Genomic DNA, 20330 nt, shown 5'->3' on the forward strand with positions numbered 1-20330 from the left:
AGGGAAGGGAAGGGAAGGGAAGGGAAGGGAAGGGAAGGGAAGGGAAGGGAAGGGAGAAGAGAAGAGAAGAAGAGAAGAGAAGAGAAGAGAAGAGAAGAGAAGAGAAGAGAGAAGAGAAGAGAAGAGAAGAGAGGAGAGAGAGGAGAGGAGAGGAGAGGAGAGGAGAGGAGAGGAGAGGAGAGGAGAGGAGAGAGAGGAGAGGAGAGGAGAGAAGAGAAGAGAAGAGAAGAGAAGAGAAGAGAAGAGAAGAGAAGAGAAGAGAAGAGAGAGAAGAGAAGAAGAGAAGAGAAGAGAAGAAGAGAAGAGGAGAAGAGATAGAGAAGAGAAGAAGAGAAGAGAAGAGAAGAAGAGAAGAGAGAGAGAGAAGAGAAGAGAAGAGAAGAGAAGAACCAGAGTAAAATGATGCGAAAATGGGAAACGAGCAAACCTTCAGCTGCCGCCTGCGGTTACAGACTCGCCTGTGGCCCCAGGAGAGGCAGACGGGATGAATTTTTGCCACTTGTGGTGTTCCACATCTCCCCAAATCTCCCAATTGATGGAGGGGAGGGCAGGACGCGGCGCTGGGGACGGACACGGCACGGCCGGGCCCCCACGAGCCCCCGCCCCCAGCAGCGTTTTCTCCAGAGCGGGTGACCAACTTTCCAACAAACCACTGGGGGGATTTCAATGGAATGGGGGGAAGTGCAGGAAGTGGGATTCTTAAGGATTATTTTTCCCTGCTTCGCTGAGATTTTTGAGAAGAAGAAAGTGAAAAAGCGGGGAAGAAAAAGGAAATCTTATTCTTCCTCCTCACCCCGCTGTCCCTCCCGGGACCACACGCGGCCCTTTGCAACCAGCTCGCTTTCACCAGCCCTGACGCTGTCACACAACGCGACGGTGACAATCCAAGGGTCTCCCCGCCAGCTCGGGGGTGCCCCTTGCACAACCACAACCCACCACTTCCCACACCCCTCAGCGCCAAAGCACAAGCAGCCCCATCTGAGTCCCTCAGATGGGGCTGCCTTGTGCTCCTTGGCCGCTGAGGGGTCACCCCGTCCCCTCACATCAGACCCAGTTGGTCACCCCACAGCCCCTCGGCGCAGGTGACATTGTCCCCATCCATCCATCCATCCATCACCATCCTCAACATATCCCGGCAGCTCAGATATCGCATTTGAAGTTTGAGGCGCCATTTAGGGTCCAGCTCCGCTCCCAAATCTCCCCCCGGGGTGCGCAGGCGACTTGTCCACCCCGTCCTGCTCCTACAGTTGTCACAGCAGCATCGCCTGAGCCCGACCCCGCGTCCCCTTCTTCCTCCTCCTCCTCACACCAGCCATGGCCACAAGCCCGGTTACCCCGGCACATGCCGGCAGCACAGACCCCGCTCGCTCCCCGCGGTCCCCGGCACACGGATGTCCCCTTTATTCTGCATTTGCCCCCCTGCAACGCATCGTCCCATCGAGGGACACCACGGATTCGGCCAGTCCCCGCCGCCGGCACGAACCCCCCAAAATCCCGCTGCCCTCGGCTCTGCCAAACCCAGGGAAAGACCAGCTTCCCGGGACGGGGGTCACAGCCGCCCCCCCTAGCGCTGGCACCGCAGCCGCGTCCACCAGCACCAGCACCGTGTCTCCAAAAACAGCCAGCCCGGTAACAGGGAGTCCCATGTCCCCATCGCCTCATGGGGACTGGGGGGTCCCGTGTTCCCATCGCCCTGTGGGGACCAAGGGATCCCCATTGCCCCAAGGGGACCGGGGGGGTCCTGCGTCCCCATCGCCCCATGGGGACAGGGGGGTCCTGCGTCCCCATTGCCCCATGGGGACAGGGGGGTCCTGCATCCCCATCGCCCCATGGCGACTGGGGGATCCCGCGGCCCAATTGCTCCATGGGGTCCCCATTGCCCCAAGGGGAATGGGGGTCCCACGTCCCAATTGCACCATGGGAACCAGGGGGTCCCCATCGCCCCACAAGGACTGGGGGGTCCCCATCGCCCCATGAGGACCAGGGGGGGTCCTGCGTCCCCATCACTCCATGAGGACTGGGGGGTCCTGCATCCCCATTGCCCCTTGGGGACCAGGGAGTCCCCATCGCCCCATGGGGACCGGGGGCTCCCGTGTCCCCATTGCCCCATGGAGATGAGGGGGTCCCATGTCCCCATGGCCCCCTGAGGACTGGGGGGTCCCGCGTCCCCATGGCTCCATGGGGACCAGGGGGGTCTCCATCACCCCATGGGGACCGAGGGGTCCCACGTCCCCATTGCCCATGGAGATCAGGGGGTCTCACATCCTCATCGCTCCATGGGGACCAGGGGGTCCCCCGTCGCCCCGACGGGACCAGGGGCTCCCCTGTCCCCATTGAGTTGTGGGGACCAGGGGGTCCCGGCGTTGCTGGTGCCGGTGGAGGGGTGGGGGGTCACACCGCTCGGCGCCGGCCCCGGGGGTGCAAACCCCCCGCTTACCTCTGGATCCGCCCCGCGGCGTCGAGCCCCGAGCGCGCGTGTTCCAGGCTCCACAGGGATTTCAAGAAGGTAAAGATCAGAAACAGACTTTGGTAAGTAACCACACTTTTAGAAAGTAATATATCATTTTCGAAACATATCAGTGCATACTTCTTATATGAAAATATACACAATTGTATTTCATTCTCCAAAAAAGGAACAATTAAAAACAAAAGCAAACTAGCCCAAACACAATATATTAGCTGTTTTTTGTCTTTTTTTTTTCTTCTTGTTGTCATCGTTTAAAATTAATTTTAACGCTACACTTTGTTCAGGTTACACTTTTTTGTCTTTTTTTTCCTTTTTTGTAAATGTTTTTTTGTTTGTTTTTCTTCATGCATTTTACACCTTATAGCCTTTGAGAATAAATAAGCTCCATTTTGCTTCCACATCTCTAAAAACTGCAGCATTTTAACTATTGTCATTTAAATCGTGCAATCGTTTTTTTTTTGTTTGCAACACCCCTTTTTAAAAAATGGAAAATATATATATATATATATATATTTTAAAACTAAACCCTATACAACGCGAAAAATTCCAAATTAAAAAAGGAAAAAGTATACACAATTGGAACTGTCAACAGTACAGATGAGCACGAGAAATCAAATTAGATCAGAAACGCATTTATCGAAGCACAAAGGAGGGTGTTGGTTTCTTAGATTGTCGTTCTTCTCGTTGTCTTTTGAAAATTAGGAGGAGTTGACTGGATGCTACAGTCTGGGGAGAAATAAAGAGTAATGACCTGGACGAAAGAAATAGGGTAAGAAAACAACCCCGAGCGCCCAACCAAATAAAGACGCCCACCAAACCAACCCCCAAAAGCGCTTTGTGGTGAAGCTGATGCCGGGGCGGCTCCCATGAGCCGGATTCGCCCGTGGCGCCGGCCCTGGGGATCAATGAGTCCCGCGGCCGCGCTGCTGCGGCTCCGCTCCGGCACGGTTTGGTTTGGCGCTGTGCCGAACCGCGCCGGCGCTTTCCCCGCCGGCAAGCTGCATCTCTCCATAACCCGGCGCCGGGTTGCGTCTTGGTTGGGTCTCCTTTATTTCCAGGCTCTCAGCTTCAAGGCAGAAGGGGGAACGTGGCGTGAGGTTAATGAGCATAAATGGGGTTGGGGGTTTTGGCCCCCGCGGGGTCACTCGGCGCCAGCTCCAGCGGCGCCGGCTCCGGGGGGTCTTCACCTCCTGCCGCGCCGCTCACCGAGCGTTTGGTTGGTTTGCAGGACGGCGAAGAAGGGAAACAAACCAATGAGATTGATGAGATGTCGTTAATCCCGCCTAATTTCCAAAGCAAGGCCGTGCAAAGAGCTCAGGTGCGTGTCCGGTACGTCGTGGGCGTGATGCTCTCCCGCATCCCGCGGGGAGCCGGGCGGAGGGAGATCGGCGTCCGCCGCCGGTGCGCGCCGGCGCTTCGGGGCGAGATCCCGGCGCAGCGCAGGACCCGCCGGGTGCGGCTCGGGGAGGAGAGCCGGGGGTGGAAGGTTTAACCGCACAAAACCAGCCGGGAGCCCGCCCTGGCGGCGCGGGGGTCCCGTTGCCCACCCAAGGCCCTCGGAGCATTGGAGCAGGAGAGGGGATTCAAAATTTCGCATTAAAAAACACCCATAAATCATCATTTGGAACAACTTTGTGGCAGCGATTGGATACCTCCAAGATTTTAGCGAGGAATCTTAGCTGGTCTATCTCTCCGTGCCTCGATCCCCAAGGCGGGGATTTTGGGGGAAGATGAGATGCGGTGAGATGCCGGCGAGATGCCGGTACCCAACAGCAGCTCAACCGCGGGCCGAGCGCCGGCCGCCTCCATCACTCTGCCCAGTCCCCGCATCCGAAACCGGTTTCACCGCCGGCGAGAGGTGAGGGAGACGCCAGCTCAGAAGGGATGTGCCAGATTCATTGCAATCATCTCTTTCGCTCGTGCACCGCTCTGCCCAACCGGGCAGGACGCGGCCACGCTTTCCCTCTTTGGCCATTGTTTTTCACGTTTTCACTCCATTTTTGAAGGGCTCCCCGTTCTCCTCTCGTCCTCCAACCACTCGCAAGTTGCCCCCATTCATTTCATCATAACCATCAACTTTTTTTGGTATCGTTAGGTCGAAATCCTAGCGTGATTTTTTTGCTCCCCTCTTTTTGGGCTGGTTTGGCGGGGACATTGGCCACAAAGCAGCTCCCGGAGTGGCTCCGGTCACCAAAAGAGCCGTTTGGCAGCGGAGAAGAGCGTTTGCAGGGCCAAAACCCATCCCTAAAGCATCTACCAGCAGGAACGGGTCCGGCTCCTCCAAACCCTCCAACCTGCAGCCGCTGCATTTTGGGGTCAAGGTGGGAAAGGTTTTAAAATGACTATGGCCAGGAATAGCGGAGCTCCCTTATTTGCCAGAAAGGACGCAAACAGGATTAAGCCTTAAAAATCTGCTTCGAGTTCCCCCGACGCGCTTTTACACGCCGTGTTCCATTTTGAAGCCAGGCTCGCCAATGCCAACCTGCCTGCCCGAGCCGGGTGAGGAAAAACGGGTTAGGAAAACTGTCTTTAAGGAAAACTGGCACCTGCCAAAGCCCTTCGCCCTTCCTGAGAGCTGGATCGCGGCCGAACCGCCTCTCCCTGCGACAGCCCGGGGGCTGCGTTTTGGGGACGCTCCGTGCGTGGCCCCTCGGAGCGCATCGCGACCTCCCCGGGGACGCCCCGATGTCCCCGCCTGCTCCGGCTCGCGGGGATCTCGCCAGGATCTGCTTTTTGCGGCGAGGAGCGGCTATTTGATTCCTGTCCCCCGTTCGCCGCGCCCCCGGCCGTTCCCGAGCCCGCGGCCGCCGGCCGAGGAGCGCCGGACGTACTGCGTGCGGCACCTGCTGCGCTAGAATGAATGCCTACGTAATCCTAAAGCTATTTCTCAGGCAGTTTATGATACTTTCCCCCCCACCCCATCCCATCCCCGTAACCCGTTTTGCCCCCGTGCCCACCCTCTCCCACCCTTCCCACCCCACCCCGTGGCCGCGCTGCGAGCCGGCGACGCTCCCAGGGCCGGTGGGGACCCGTTATGTGACCCAGGTATCCAACCGCATGCGCTTTACGGAGGGGCTCTCCCCCTCGGGCTCGCTGGTGGGTCGCAGGAGGCCCAGGGATGAGCCGAAATCGGGGCGGGTGGGATCGTCCCGCTCGCTGTTGCCTTCGTAGGAGCTGGTGTTGCTGCTGAGGCTGTCGACGGACGCGAGCGGCCGGTGGGCTCATGCCGGGGCTGGTGGGGGAAGGTGCTGAGCGGGGTGGCAGTGTTTCGTTCCCGGTTGGGCGAGACGGGCTCTGACTTGATGCTGATGTTGGGGTTGGTGTTGACAGTCAAAGTGGTGGTGTGGGACAAGTGACTCCCTTGTCTGGGCGGCCGGAGGGTTGGGAGAGGAGGAGGAGGAGGGGAGGAAGACAACGGGGAGGCTCTCATTATTCATCTTATCGGTGGCCTTTTACCCTCCAATCCACAGAACTCATAACCCGCACACCCCGGGGCTGAACGAATCCAGAATGATGAATCTGGGTTAGAATATGAACCTGGACTAGACTATGAATCTGGACTAGACAATGGATCTCGATTCATAATTAGAATTATTATGGCTCCAGAATTCATAACCTGTGGATTGACCGTGATGTGGTGCTGCCGAGCCAGGATTAGACCCCACATAACCCTGCAGGCAGCACCCATCTGACACCAGCACCCGTCTGATACCAGCACCCATCTGACACCCATCCAACACCAGCACCCATCCAACACCAGCACCCATCTGACACCAACACCCATCCGACACCAACACCCGTCTGATACCAACACCCATCCAACACCAGCATCCATCTGATACCAACACCCATCCAACACCAGCACCCATCTGATACCAGCACCCATCTGACACCAGCACCCATCTGACACCAGCACCCATCCAACACCAACACCATCCGATACCAGCACCCATCTGATACCAGCACCCATCCAACACCAGCACCCATCCGATACCAGCACCCATCTGATACCACCATCCATCTGACACCAGTACCCATCTGATACCAGCACTCATCTGATACCAGCACCCATCCAACACCAACACCCATCCAACACCAACACCCATCCAACACTAACACCCATCCGACACCAGCACCCGTCTGATACCAGCACCCGTCTGATACCAGCACCCAATTGACACCAGCACCCATCTGACACCAGCACCCATCCCACACCAGCACCCATCCCACACCAGCACCCATCCCACACCAGCTCCATCCCCTGCTGTCCCCACAGCAGCGCCTCAGCCATAGAGAGGAGAGGGACAGGCTGTGACACCCTCGTGGCTCTGCCCAGAGCCCTCCCGGGCCGCACAGATCCGGCGGAGCGCTCGGGTGGCGCTTTTGCTCCAAGCCGGGAACATCTTTAGTCTCTTTACTATAACCCCACGTATTCCTCGGGCTTTCCGCACATCTGCTGGTGCACGAGGTCCAGGGAGCTGCTGGGGACGCCTGGAAAACGTGCTCCAGGAGGGGAGAAACGCACTGACCTCACTGCACAAAAGCGCGGTGCATCCGCACATTCACCTGGCTGGGCGTTACTCTTAATCCTAAGCTGCTTTGGGGCAAAGTCACTGAATCCTCCTCTTCAGTTTCTGCCTCTTTGTCCCACAGTCTTAGTGCAAGATGCTTAAATCTTCCCTTCGACTAAGACACTCAGTGTGCAGACGCTTTGTTCCAGACTAAAAGTGGATCCACTTCAGATCCACTTTCCCTGGCATTAAGCAATTCATTTTCAATATTCAAAGTTACCCTCTTTCTATATTAGGGGTCCACTAGAAGATGTGGGGATGACATAAGTTAGTGCCGGTGTTGGGTTAATGGTTGGACTTGGTGATCTTGAGGGTCTTTTCCAACCGAAATGGTTCAATGATTCTACGCCCGCACTCCCCAAACTTCAGGAACTGGCTGTTCCTGCAGCTGTGGGCACATCTGCTCCCATAGGATGGTGCGAACAGGGGGGGACCATGCAGTGGGAGGTGACAGTCACCCAGCAGAGGGTCCCAGCTTGCGTTCTGCAGGTTGTTCCCCTCCCTGACAACACCACCTGAGCGTCCCTTGGCACTCATTGCACTTACATTAGATTTCCTAGTGATACAGGAACCAGGTGTTGCTGCTGCGGCTGCTGTTGCTGCTGCGGCTGCTGCGGTTGTTGCTGCTGCTGTTGCTGCTGCTGTTGCTGTTGTTGTTGCTGCTGCTGTTGTTGCTGCTGCTGCTGTTGCTGCTGCTGCTGCTGCTGCTGCCAGGCAGAGATGTTGCCAAGGGACAGCCCCCCCGGCGAGCTGAACGCTGGCAGCGAGGACAACTCAGCGCTCGTCAGCTGATAATCTGGAGAGAAAGAAGCCCTTGGCTCAGCTCAATGTCAAACCCCCGACAGAGCCATGAGCACTGCAGGAGGATGGAGAACCCCCCATAGAGACCCCCCATATAGGGACCCCAACCAGCTATAGCTCACAGCATGACGAGACCTCGAGGTGCTGGAGCGAGTGGAGAGAAGGGAGCGGAGCTGGTGAGGGGCTGGAGCACAATGTGATGGAGACTGAGGGACCTGGGGGTTCAGCTGGAGAACAGGAGCTGAGGGGAGACCTTCTGATCTCTGATCTGCCTGAAAGGAGCTTGGAGCCAGGGGGGTCGGGCTCTGCTCCCCAGGAACAAGCGCCAGGAGCAGAGGAAACGGCCTCAAGTTGCGCCAGGGGAGGTTGAGGTTGGATTTGGGAACAATTTCTTCCCCAAAGGGCTGTGGGGCATTGGAACAGGCTGCCCAGGGCAGTGCTGGAGTCACCATCCCTGGAGGGTTGGACAGATGGACATGAGGCTCTCAGGACATGGGGCAGGGACAGGGTGGGGAGCGGTTGGACTCGATGATCTTGAGGGGCTTTTCCAACCAAAACGATTCTATGACTCCGTGATTCTGTGACCGCTGCGGTGTCACAGGCTGCCGGCTGTAGGACACGGCTCTTCCACCTTTAAGTTACAAGCCTTAACAGGACCCCCCCGCCACCTCCACACCATCCCGCACCCACTGGGTGCCGCTGCCCCCCCAAAATCTCAGCCTCGTGCTGCACCCCCCCCACTCAGGACGGATCGCGGTGCCTGGATCCCCCCAGACCCCCCCGGTGGACACAATGGGGTGTACAGCACACAGACCCCCCCGTGCCTGGGTCACCCCCACGCCAGCAGGGGGCGCTCCCCACCCGCGCAGCCGCCGCTCCCGCCCCCCTCCCCACCAGAGCCGGTCCCCGTGTCCCCACCCCAACATATTTGGAGGGGAGGGGGATGCTCTTCCCATGCACGAACTCCGGTATCATCCCCAAATGCAGCCGAGCACCCCAACCCGGGTCGGGGGGTGATGTGCTAACGGGGGGGTGATGTCCTAATGGGTGGGAAATAGAGGGGAAATGGGGAGTGGGGGGGGAACTGCTCTCCCAGGAGATGCTCAAACCTTTGGGCAGTCTCCCCAGAGCTGCGTCTTCTGATGTGGAAACATCCACACATCCTGAGCCTCAAATCCCCCCCCTCCCTCCCTTTCTTCCTCCCTCTGTGGGTTCAGCCCCCCCACCTCACAGGGCCAAACCCACACCAGCAGAACATGAAGCCAGAGGTGGCGCGAAGGCGCTGAACCGCTGCCAAAGCCGATTCAAGGCACACCCTCGAGTCCCCGAGCTGGGTGCTTCACCCTTTCCTTGCCCCCACCCCCCCAGCACCAGCCATTCTGGTTTAGGAGCTCCTGACACCCCCTGTTACAACAGCCACCCCCGCGGCCGGTGCCAAGAGCTTGAACCGGAGCCATCGCGCATCTCGCGGCCGCTCGGGTTGGATTGAATCAGGGGAAGGGCCCGTGCTCAGGAACCTCCGCACAACCTCATCAGCCTGAGATCGAGAGAATTCCCACCCCATTAATCCTGGAAAGAACACCCCGCGCTTGGGAGTTTGCTCTACACCCTATAGCGACCCATAGGATGACACCCCCGGAGTGCGATCGCTGCTCTGCCCGCGGGCATCTGCGAGAGGAGAAATACATAGAGCAAGCTGAAATGTCAGCCCCCCCTCCGTCCGAGTGCCAGCAGCACAGGGCTCAATTAGAAGCTATTTTGGGGCTGCTGGCTGCGGTGGACCACGCCGCGAGAGGAGCCGGCTCGTCACGCACCACCAGGCATCTTCTGGGCTACACCTACTAATTAGGAGAGGGAGTTCCCAACACACCTATTCTGGCTTCTTCCAGACAAGCAGCTTTCGATATTTTCGCAAACTTCTCTCCGAGCGAATCGCCACAGCGAGTTACGCACGAAAAGTCCTTAAAGCCCTCGCGGAGGTTTGACAGGTTGCGGGTGAACAACCCCGTGCCGTAACCGCCGCCTCGGGCCGGCCCGAACCCCACCAGCCCAATTCCGACGTGCCTACGAGCAGGCTGGTTTGCATTCTTCCCCAACTTTTGGGGGCCTGACACTGAATTTTCATTAAGCCCCTATTACAACATCACCCGGAGCTCTCAAGAGCCTGGAGATGGGTGTAGCTGTAATTAGCATCCACTTAAAAGCACCTTCATGCTGCCAGCGCAACGCAATGAGCTGTAGCATGAGAGAATCATGCCCTCCTGGATATGCCGGGCATTCTCATTATTTATATAATGAGTTTCCCCTTGATTTTAATCCCGCGGATCTCCAGGACTTGAGCGGCTCTTGCGGCAGCGAGTTCCGCGAGCGACGCTGCAGCTGGGCGGTAGAGCCAAGCACGTGCTTGCAGCAGCACTTTCCCCTCTCGTATTGAATTATCCGTTTGAAAAGCTCCGCCGAGCGCTCTCACCTGTGTTGTAGGCTGTGGGCATGGCGGAGAACGGCAGCCCCTGCGTCAGCAGGCTCGGAGTAGCCACGGACACAACCGGCGTGGTTAAAGAGTGAGTTGCTTGCGAGACACCTAACCGCTGCGTGTTCTGCTGGGGAAGCCAAGGGAGAGTGAGTTAGAACCCAGATGTGTTTTACGCCGGTGTCCCCGTGGCTTGCGCCCCCCGAACCCCCATTTCTGCAGCTGCTCTGCTGAGCAGCGTCGTGCACCAGCGATGGGGGACTGAGCAGGATCCACCCTCTGGATGTTCCTCATTGCAGCAAAGCACAAACCACACCAGTTATAAACACATAGGACCCTTGTGACATTCATTTGCAGGTCACTTGGCATCGCCCTTGGGTCACTTTTCAGCGCAGGGTTGTGCCTCACCCACAAGGACGAGCAACGTCCCAGCGTGCCCGGAGGGGAGGAACAGTGGGCTGCCTTGCTCTGAGTTCCTTCTGATGTAAAAACCCACTGTTTTCCAAAGGACGCACGAGGCTTCGCTGCTCAAGGAGCGAGAAACGCAGCGAGCAAACCCAGGAGCGGGTAACGCAGCGCGGAGCTGACGCCTCCCTGCAGCACCCACGGCTGAGAACCAGCGCGCGAGCATCAGTCTCGGCATTTTAAAGGCACCCTGGCACCCTTACACTAAAAACTCAGTGCTCAGCAACCTGCTGGCTCGGTGCCTACGTGAGATTCGGGTGACTGCTCATGAACAGGTCCACTGGGGAAAAATTCTGCCCTTGGACCGGCGCACAGCAGCTTCCCCCCGTGGGTTTCCACGTGGGTGGGTCTACGGGTCAGATTCAGCCCTGTTTACAAGGCAGATAATCTGGACTGTCTCTGCTGATCTGATTTAAATCAGGCTCAAGAGGCTTGACTCTAATCTGCAGCACCCCGGCACACGTCACCCCGTGAAGACTGGGGCAGTGCCCAGCTCCAATCACGCCCGGCACGAGGCTGTGGCGTCCCCGGGGACGCGGTGCGAGCCTGCGCGGCACCGAGGGCTCCCACAGCCTTTTAGGGCCACGCATGGAACTGTGCAACAGTTCACGGCCACGCAGGACCCTCCCGGGATAGGACAGCAGGTTAAAACCCCTGCCCTGGCCACCTCCGGAGGGTGAGCGCACCCCGGCGTGTGGGATTTGCAGCGCCCTGTGCCCACACGCTGCAGGTCCCTCTCTGCCAGCCAGGGAAGGCGATTAGCAGGGCTCTAATTGCTAAAGCCCTGGGGCTGGAGGAGCAGGTTTTCCTGGCGTTCATCCCGCTGGCAACGCTGCTTTCTCGCAGAGCCCACTGGGGGAAGGACACTGCGGTGAACACCACGGTGGGCAGGATTCACACCGTGCCCCTCCTGCGGGCACCGCACCAGGATGCGACCTGCAGCCCCTTGCTCTGTGGTTTTCCTAGGGGGGGTGACAGCATGAGGACATCCCTGCCCGCGACGCAGGGCTCAGGGATGCGGCTGAGCAGCAGCGGATCGGCGCCGGGAACGGGCAGCAGCCGCCCTCCTTACACCCCGAGGCGAGCGCGGGGGGATCAGACCCAGCTGTGCTGTAGGGAGCACCCACATTTTCAGCCCAATTCATGCAGAGGTGTGTGAGCTGCCCCCCCCGCCCCATGCACTCACACCCCCGTGCACTCACATCCCCGTGCACTCACACCCTCGTGCACTCACACCCCCATGCACTCACAACCCCGTGCACTCATACCCCCATGCACTCACACCCCCATGCACTCACACCCCCGTGCACTCACAACCCCATGCACTCACACCCCCGTGCACTCACAACCCCGTGCACTCACATCCCCGTGCACTCACATCCCCATGCACTCACACCCTCGTGCACTCACACCCCCGTGCACTCAAACCCCTGTGCACTCACACCCCCGTGCACCCTGCAAAACGCTCCCGGTTGCAAACCGTTGCGGTTCATGTCAAACCCATGCAGGCATGCTCAGGGGTGAGACCGCGCTCGCCGTGGGCGTGGGAAACGGGTCCTGCTCTCCCCTTCCCATTGGGAGAAACGGGGGGTCTCTGAACCCACTACAGGAGCAGAAGGTGCTCAGAGCCCTGGGGGCGGCAGGGGCTGCGGGGGGGGAGCGGGCAGGTCTGGCGGGGGGGCCACTGACTCATCCGGAGTGTGTAAGGAGGTGGGAGTTGCCATTTGGAGAGCAGCTCTGGTGTGTAGGTTGAGCAACACGGAGGGAGCAGATGTGGGGGGAAGGTTAGCAGAGCAAAGGGGGGCATCTGCGCCAGGCAGGAGGCAAATCCGCAGAGCAGCCGAGATGGGGCTCTGTGTGTCCCCCTCCTGATGTCCCCTTCCCATCCAGCTGCGCTGAGGTCCCTGTCCACCCCCTCAAGGATTTCATCACTCTCCACCTCCCCGCTGCCAGCTCAGCTTGGGCGAGGACCATACTTCACTTCAGGCAAAAAGCAACCGGGTTATCTCAGACTAACAATTAAAACTCTTCATGCCAACCTGGCTGATTTTTGCCTAAAGCAAACTGCTCCTCCAGCTCGGAGACAGGCAATGCCCTCTGGCAGCAGAACGGTGACGAGCAGATGGGGAGGCGGGTGCTGGCTGCGATCGCTCCGCAGATGGAGAAACTGAGGCACTGGAGCTGCTGGGAGCGCGGTGTTGAGCAAGAAGAGGTTTGGGGCATGGAAAGAGGCAGAATTTGCGTCTGCCAAAGCCTTGGCCAACCCTTCCCCTGGCTAAGAGTGTCTCCTTGCAGGCTGCGAGAGGTATTGGCTTACTCCTGGGTTTTTGGAGAGCTTCGCCCTGGCTGCGTTCGCTGCATCCTCTCGCCCTTTCCTCGCTGCGCTGACCTGTCGCCCATCTGCCTTGCACCAGAATAGCAACAGAGCAGGGTGAATCATTGCCACAAACAAGGTGGTGTTCACTTTGCTGGCAGGGGCGGGAAAAAAAGCAAAGCCACAAAAATAACATGGAAAACTACCCCCGTGCACAAAGGTTTAGGGAGCGTACCAGCCAGCCAGCGGATTTACACAGGCTTTAAATAATATCCTTAATATGGGAAGAGCCTGACTGACTCCCTATCTCTCATGTGGTGGCAGCGGGCCAGGGCTCCCCGTGCTGTGACCTGCGGTGGCTCCGGCAAAGCCCACGGGACAGGTCCCGGTCCAGGTTGGCTCCATGCAGCGCCGACCTCAAAAGGGACCTGGCTGAGCTTGCGGGGAAAACAACACAGCTTTGCTGGCCTTGGTGGAGAACCACGCACTTCACAGCTCGTGTCAGCCCCCAGCATGGCCACGGGCTCCTCCTTTTCCACCTGGTTTTCCTAAAAGTGTGTTTTAATCGGGATTGATTTTCTGCGGCACGGCAGGGTTGGATGTGACATCTGTGCAGGCACCCGCGTCCCACTGTGCTCCCAGCGGAGGGCAAACGGTGTCCAGCGGGCAGGGTGTGGGGACCGAGGGGACAAGCAGCCCACGCATCACCCCGCCACGAAGCGCACTCAGCAGGGAACTCACCAGAGCCAGGTGATCCTCCGTCTGCCCGCGGGAGAACAGAGAGAAAACCGAGAGGCACCGTTAACCCAGCGCGCCGCACGCTCGCCCACCGACGCTGCGCACGGGGCTTTGCACCAGCACGGTGCAAACGGGAACCCGAAGCGCCCGGCCAGCTCCCACCGCCACAGCACGGAACGGAGCCCGCGCGGCCATCTGCTCCAGCGCAAAGTCCCCACAGCGACCCGTCTGCGGGCAGGGGACACGTCTAGGGCCTTGGGGACACGCTCCCAGCGCGCTCGCCTCTGCTGGGCACTCACCAAATGGTGCATTAAGCCCTTCCCGCTCTGCGAGGTGATCACACGTAGATCGGGCTTGCGGCTGTTGGTGGCGAGCTGCGTGCTGTGCGAGGGCGGCGGCGGCGACTTGGCCGGGATGATCTTGCCCAAGCTGCTGCCGTTGGACACGGGAAGGAGCCCCGGGGAGGCTCTGGCGCTCACGTAGCCGTTACCTGCAGGAAAACAGGTGACAGAGGGGAAGGTGAATGCACGGCGGTGGTGAACGCATGGCGAGCGGTGCCACAGCCACGTTCCACCGGTGCTTCGTCCTGGGAGAGCATCACCGCACCCCCCGGGTCCCCAAAACCCTCCTGCACTCTGGCAGGTTCACTGCAGCACTGGGTGAACCTGCCACAAGCCAGGCAGGGGTGCAGGCAGCACAGGCAGGGGTGCAGGCAGCACAGACAGGGGTGCAGGCAGCATAGGTGGGGGTGCAGGCAGCACAGGGGTGCAGGCAGCACAGACAGGGATGCAGGCAGCACAGGAGTGCAGGCAGCGCAGGCAGGGGTGCAGGCAGCACAGGAAGGGATGCAGGCAGCACAGACAGGGGTGCAGGCAGCACAGACAGGGGTGCAGGCAGCGCAGGGGTGCAGGCAGCGCAGGGGTGCAGGCAGCACAGGCAGAGGTGCAGGCAGCACAGACAGGGGTGCAGGCAGCGCAGGGGTGCAGGCAGTGCAGACAGGGGTGCAGGCAGTGCAGGCGGGGGTGCAGGCAGCACAGACATGGATGCAGGCAGCACAGGGGTGCAGGCAGCACAGACGGGTGCAGGCAGCACAGGCAGGGGTGCAGGCAGCGCAGACAGGGGTGCAGGCAGCACACGAAGGGATGCAGGCAGCACAGACAGGGGTGCAGGCAGCACAGGCAGGGGTGCAGGCAGCACAGGTAGGGGTGCAGGCAGTGCAGGCAGGGGTGCAGGCAGCACAGATGGGGCCCAAGCAGCGCAGGCAGGGGTGCAGGCAGCACAGGCAGGGGTGCAGGCAGCACAGACAGGGGTGCAAGCAGCACAGACAGGGGTGCAGGCAGCAAGGAGTGGAGGCAGCACAGGCAGGGGTGCAGGCAGCACAGGCAGGGGTGCAGGCAGCGCAGATGGGTGCAGGCAGCACAGACAGGGGTGCAGGCAGCACAGGGGTGCAGGCAGCACAGGCAGAGGTGCAGGCAGCACAGGCGGGGGTGCAGGCAGCACAGGCAGGGGTGCAGGCAGCACAGGGGTGCAGGTAGCGCAGACAGGGGTGCAGGCAGCACAGGCAGGGGTGCAGGCAGCACAGACAGGGGTGCAGGCAGTGCAGGCAGGGGTGCAGGCAGCACAGGGGTGCAGACAGTGCAGGCAGGGGTGCAGGCAGCACAGGGGTGCAGACAGCACAGGCAGGGGTGCAGGCAGCACAGACAGGGGTGCAAGCAGTGCAGGCAGGGGTGCAGGCAGCACAGATGGGGTGCAAGCAGTGCAGGCAGGGGTGCAGGCAGCGCAGGCAGCTCCCGGTGCCCACGGCAGCTCCTCAACCTGCAGGAACCCATGATTGTTACTGCAATAACGAGCAATAAATACGACAAGCCTGATTTGCAGCAAGGCAAATACGCTGCTCTAGCAGGGCACTGGGGCCCTGGCAAGGCGGGGTAATCATTGTTAGGCTCAGTTTTAAGGTGTCTTTATGGTACTGGAGCAGTAAAAAAAGGGGCTGTGGCAGAGCGAGGACTCGGTTCACCGATCCCACCGCCCCTTTGAAGATCTGAGGTTCCCTCCTCCTCCTGCTGCCCCACTTAAGGATTTTATGTGCAAAGAGGGGGGGAAAAGAAGAAAGGAAAGGAAGAAAAAGATTTTAAAAGGAAAAGATTTGATGAACATCAGGAAAGGAATAAATTGGATCAGATTACCGTTCTGATGAGGGTTTTTTTTTTTTTTATGAATAGGCCCCAAAGATAGAAAGGCGTTTAGCAATCACCAGGCTTCAGCCCTCATATTCATTGCACGTTAGACCGGGAAAAATAGGTCGCTGATTGCATTATTAATCACATCTACCATTGCGCTACATCTGCATTTCAGCAGGCGGCTGGTGGCAGCGCCGCCGCAGCCGCGGCGCGTGCTCAGCGGGTCGAGCAGCAGCCGACACCGCTCCCCGAGCCGCCCCAGCGCCGGACGCGGCGGTGATGGGTGAGCTGGGCACGGGGATGGCCCCGGGGATAAGAGCGGACAGCGCCGGGAGCTGCTGCATCCTGCACCCATGTCCCTGCCCAAGGGACGGGACCGGCTTTCTGTCCCCAGTGAGGTGTCCGCCCAGCCCCGAATCACCGGGAACATCAGGGATCACAGTATCACAGTATGTTTGGGATTGGAAGGGACCTCAAAAGCTCATCCAGTCCAATCCCCCCATGGAGCAGGAACGCCCAGGTGAGGTCACACAGGAACATGTCCAGGTGGGTTTTGAATGTCTGCAGAGAAGGAGACTCCACAACCCCCTGGGCAGCCTGTTCCAGGCTCTGCCACCCTCACTGAGAAGAAGTTTCTTCTCAAATTTAAGTGGAACCTCTTGTGTTCCAGCTTGATCCCATTACCCCTTGTCCTATCATTGTTTGCACCGAGAAGAGCGTGGCTCCGTCCTCGTGGCACTCACCCTTTATGTATTTATAAACATTAATAAGGTCACCCCTCAGTCTCCTCTTCTCCAAACTAAAGAGCCCCAGCTCCCTCAGCCTTTCTTCATAAGGGAGGTGCTCCACTCCCTTAATCATCTTTGTTGCCCTACGCTGGACCCTCTCCAGCAGTTCCCTGTTTGGTGCAACCTCCACGCCCCATGAACTCCATGCATTTCGCTTGCAAGGCCACTGGCTTTTCGCTTTGTTAACAATGAAGGTGCAAAAGATTCCCAGGGTGACATGTGCTGGGGACGGGGCTGCGCTGAGGGACACACAAAAGCCAATGGAGGCGAAGTCAAAAAATATGTGAAACTCCTCGATATTTAACATCCTGAGGTGGCACCGACACGGATGCACACGCAGCTCCCAGGGCAACTGCCACTTTGAGCTGGGATGTGGATTGGGGTGCAGGGTCCCGGTGTGACCCAGGTGACCATGGGTGCTACCCCAGCCTGGATCTGGCCACCCCCGCAAAGCTAGATAGAAGAGCTGGGATTTCGGGATAACCCTGACCCCAAAAAAAGGCAGAGCGCTCCGGGAGCGTCTGCACCCCATGGGCTGGGGCAGCAGGGCCGGGGTGCTGCCCTGCCCCGAGGCCCCGGCGCCGGTGGCACCGTGGAGGACATGGGGATGCAGCGGAATGGCTGCAGGATGCGAGCAGAGGCGCCCGCGGGTGGTGACTCAGAGGCAGCAGGTGATCGCTCTGCGCTGCGCAGGCTGCGAGGGAGGAGGAGGAAATGTCCCAGGTACCCGAAAACCACGAGCGCGGTGGCAGAGCCAGAGTCACGCTGCCCTCCCGCAGCCGGCGTGGGGACAGCCGCGGGTGGCAGGGGCCTGGGGACGGCGGGGTCTGGGGACAGCAGGGTCTGGGGACAGAGGGCTCTGGGGACAATAGGGTCTGGGGACAACGGGGTCTGGGGACAACGGGGTCTGGGGACAGAGGGCTCTGGGGACGGTGGGGTCTGGGGACGGCGGGGTCTGGGGATGGCGGGGTCTGGGGACAGCAGGGTCTGGGGATGGCGGGGTCTGGGGATGGCGGGGTCTGGGGATGGCGGGGTCTGGGGACAGTGGGGTCTGGGGACAGAGGGCTCTGGGGACAGTGGAGTCTGGGGACAGTGGGGTCTGGGGACAACAGGGTCTGGGGACAGCAGGCTCTGGGGACCGAGGGGTCTGGGGACAGTGGGGTCTGGGGACGGCGGGGTCTGGGGACAGTAGGGTCTGGGGACAGAGGGCTCTGGGGGCGGCAGGGTCTGGGGACAGCAAGGTCTGGGGACAGAGGGCTCTGGGGACAGTGGAGTCTGGGGACAGTGGGGTCTGGGGACGGCGGGGTCTGGGGACGGCAGGGTCTGGGGACAGTGCAGTCTGGGGATGGCGGGGTCTGGGGACGGTGGGCCCTGGGGACGGCAGGGTCTGGGGACAGAGGGGTCTGGGGACAGCAGGGTCTGGGGACAGAGGGGTCTAGGGACAGCGAAGTCTGGGGACAGCACAATCTGGGCACAGCAGGGTCTGGGGACAGTGAGGTCTGGGGACAGTGGGGTCTGGGGACGGTGGGGTCTGGGGACAGAGGGCTCTGGGGATGGTGGGATCTGGGGACGGTGGGGTCTGGGGATGACAAGGTCTGGGGACGGCAGGGTCTGGGGACAGCGTGCTCTGGGGACAGCGGGCTCTGGGCCTGGCCACAGCAGGGCCGTCCAGCTCCTCGCGCCTGTTTCCTGGAGCAGCGGCAGGAACGCGGGGAATGCTCCGGTGACGTCAATGCTGACATTCACGGGCCCTGCCAAGCTCCGCGCCGCCGCGGCTGCTCCCGACAGCTGACGTGGGGGCGGCCGCGGGGGGAAAGGGGCCATGAAGATGGTTGGGGCCGCACCACCACGGCCCCTTCCCTCGGCCTTGGGCGGAGCAGCGGAGCCCCGTGCCCGGCGCTGCGAGGGGAGACGTGAACCCCACAAAGCACCGTGGCGGGGTTCGCTCCGCAGGCACCGCGGGGAGAAGCGTCACCAGCGCCAGCACAGGGACAAGGTTATTCCCAGGGACGCGGTGCCGCGGAATCACACCCAGACCAGCCCTGTCTGCACAACCCATGGGACCCAGGTGCCAATTTGCTTCTAAGTGGGGCACCGCCAAATCGCAGACGCCTCCTCAGGGCTGCAGCCCCCGCACAAAAAGCCCCCGAGGGGGTGACGAGCCAGGCTCGGGGTGCAGGGGACCCGGACCGCGGGGCCGGTAGCAGCCGCCGCGCTCAGCAGGACCCGGGGGCCGTCGCTGGCGTGCGGGTTGTACCTACGCAAGCGTCGGCCCCAAAGCCCTCGCCCCGCAGCCAGCGGAGGCGAACCGCGGCGAAGGAGGTATTATTAGCACATTTTATAGCCAGGGAGCTAAGCCACAAGGCCTGAGTCTCATTAGCACTGAGGCTCTCGCAGTGGAAAGGGACCTTAATGAGCTTTTTTCCTCCCAGTAAAGTTCCTTTATAAGGCCCAAGCGCAACAAGGAATCAGGTGTTAAGTGACTCACCCAAGGTCAGGGGAGGAACTGGTTGCAGGATGGGGAGCTAAACCCAAACCGTGGTCCTCAGCTCTCCCAAAGCACCAGGGAGGTGCTGGTCCCCAGGCCACGCGCCCCCTCCCACCTCGGTCTCTGGGGTCCCCACTGGAACCAGCAGCTCCCAAGACCTGGAGCTCCAGGTGCCCAACCCAACAGCGGCCAAATCTTCCGCAGCGCTTCTCCATCACCCGAGGGCGCTGAACAACGTGATGTGCAGGGAAACTGAGGCAAGGATGGCAAACAGAGACAAGGACACAGGTCCCGGTGCTCACACCTCTCACCAAAACGGCTCCTCACTTACCCACAGGGCTGGGGCAGGCGCCGTTGGTGTTGTTCAGGTCTCCCCCGAGCATCGCCCCTGTAACGAATGGGAAACACGGGGTCAGCTGGAAACATGGGGAGCACCCCCCTCTAGGGAGGAAAAATGAGCGGTGTTGCCTTCCCGGAGAGCAAAACGAGCAGCATTCCTGGTGATCAGGTTGGGAAACACGATCCGGGCAGATCCGTTTCCTTTGGGCAGGAGCCAGGCGGCACCGGAGCTCGCTCCAAAGGAGGCGGCTTGGAAAACACTGCGGCTATTTTATTCCAAGCCCCGCTTTGGGGGACACGGGGAGGGAGCCCCAGTAGCAAGCCATGAAACACTATCTCCCCTGTAATGTCTGCACCGAATGGAAACCACCCCCGTGCGCTGCCAGGACGCCGCTACGATTCGGCCCCCCGCGGTCCCAATGCTTGGAAGGCATCGGCGCTCCCCGCCGCGCCGGGAAAAAACGTATCGGAGGCATTTATATCCCCCCAAAACATGAACGTTTCGCCTCGCCTGCAAAAAGAGTTGATTTTCTTCTGAAAGTTGATTTTATTTCTGAAAGTCACCTATTCACAGTGCGGGGAGGTGATTTTGGCCACAGCCGCAGTCACGCCGGAGCCCTGGGAAGGGGAATGAGGAGCCTCCGATCCCAGACCCCACCTCAAACCACCGCCCTGCTCAGCCCAGATGGAGAAACCTGAGACACAACCT

General features: G+C 60.0%; 1 protein-coding gene across 1 annotated transcript in view; it reads right to left on the minus strand.

Moving 5' to 3' along the window:
- Nucleotides 1–5499: 5499 nt before the first annotated feature.
- Nucleotides 5500–20330, minus strand: part of MEF2D (myocyte enhancer factor 2D) — a gene marked incomplete at both ends in the record, with an annotated part of 34086 nt that continues 19255 nt past the window's right edge. Inside the window, 7 exon segments of the mRNA XM_080361045.1 lie at nucleotides 5500–5670; nucleotides 5673–5832; nucleotides 7585–7834; nucleotides 10310–10436; nucleotides 13830–13850; nucleotides 14126–14316; nucleotides 19614–19670. Of these exon segments, the coding sequence (XP_080217171.1) occupies nucleotides 5500–5670; nucleotides 5673–5832; nucleotides 7585–7834; nucleotides 10310–10436; nucleotides 13830–13850; nucleotides 14126–14316; nucleotides 19614–19670 (977 nt within the window).

The sequence above is a fragment of the Nesoenas mayeri genome, assembly GCF_963082525.1.
Source record: "Nesoenas mayeri genome assembly, chromosome: 30".
Classification (NCBI taxonomy): domain Eukaryota; kingdom Metazoa; phylum Chordata; class Aves; order Columbiformes; family Columbidae; genus Nesoenas; species Nesoenas mayeri.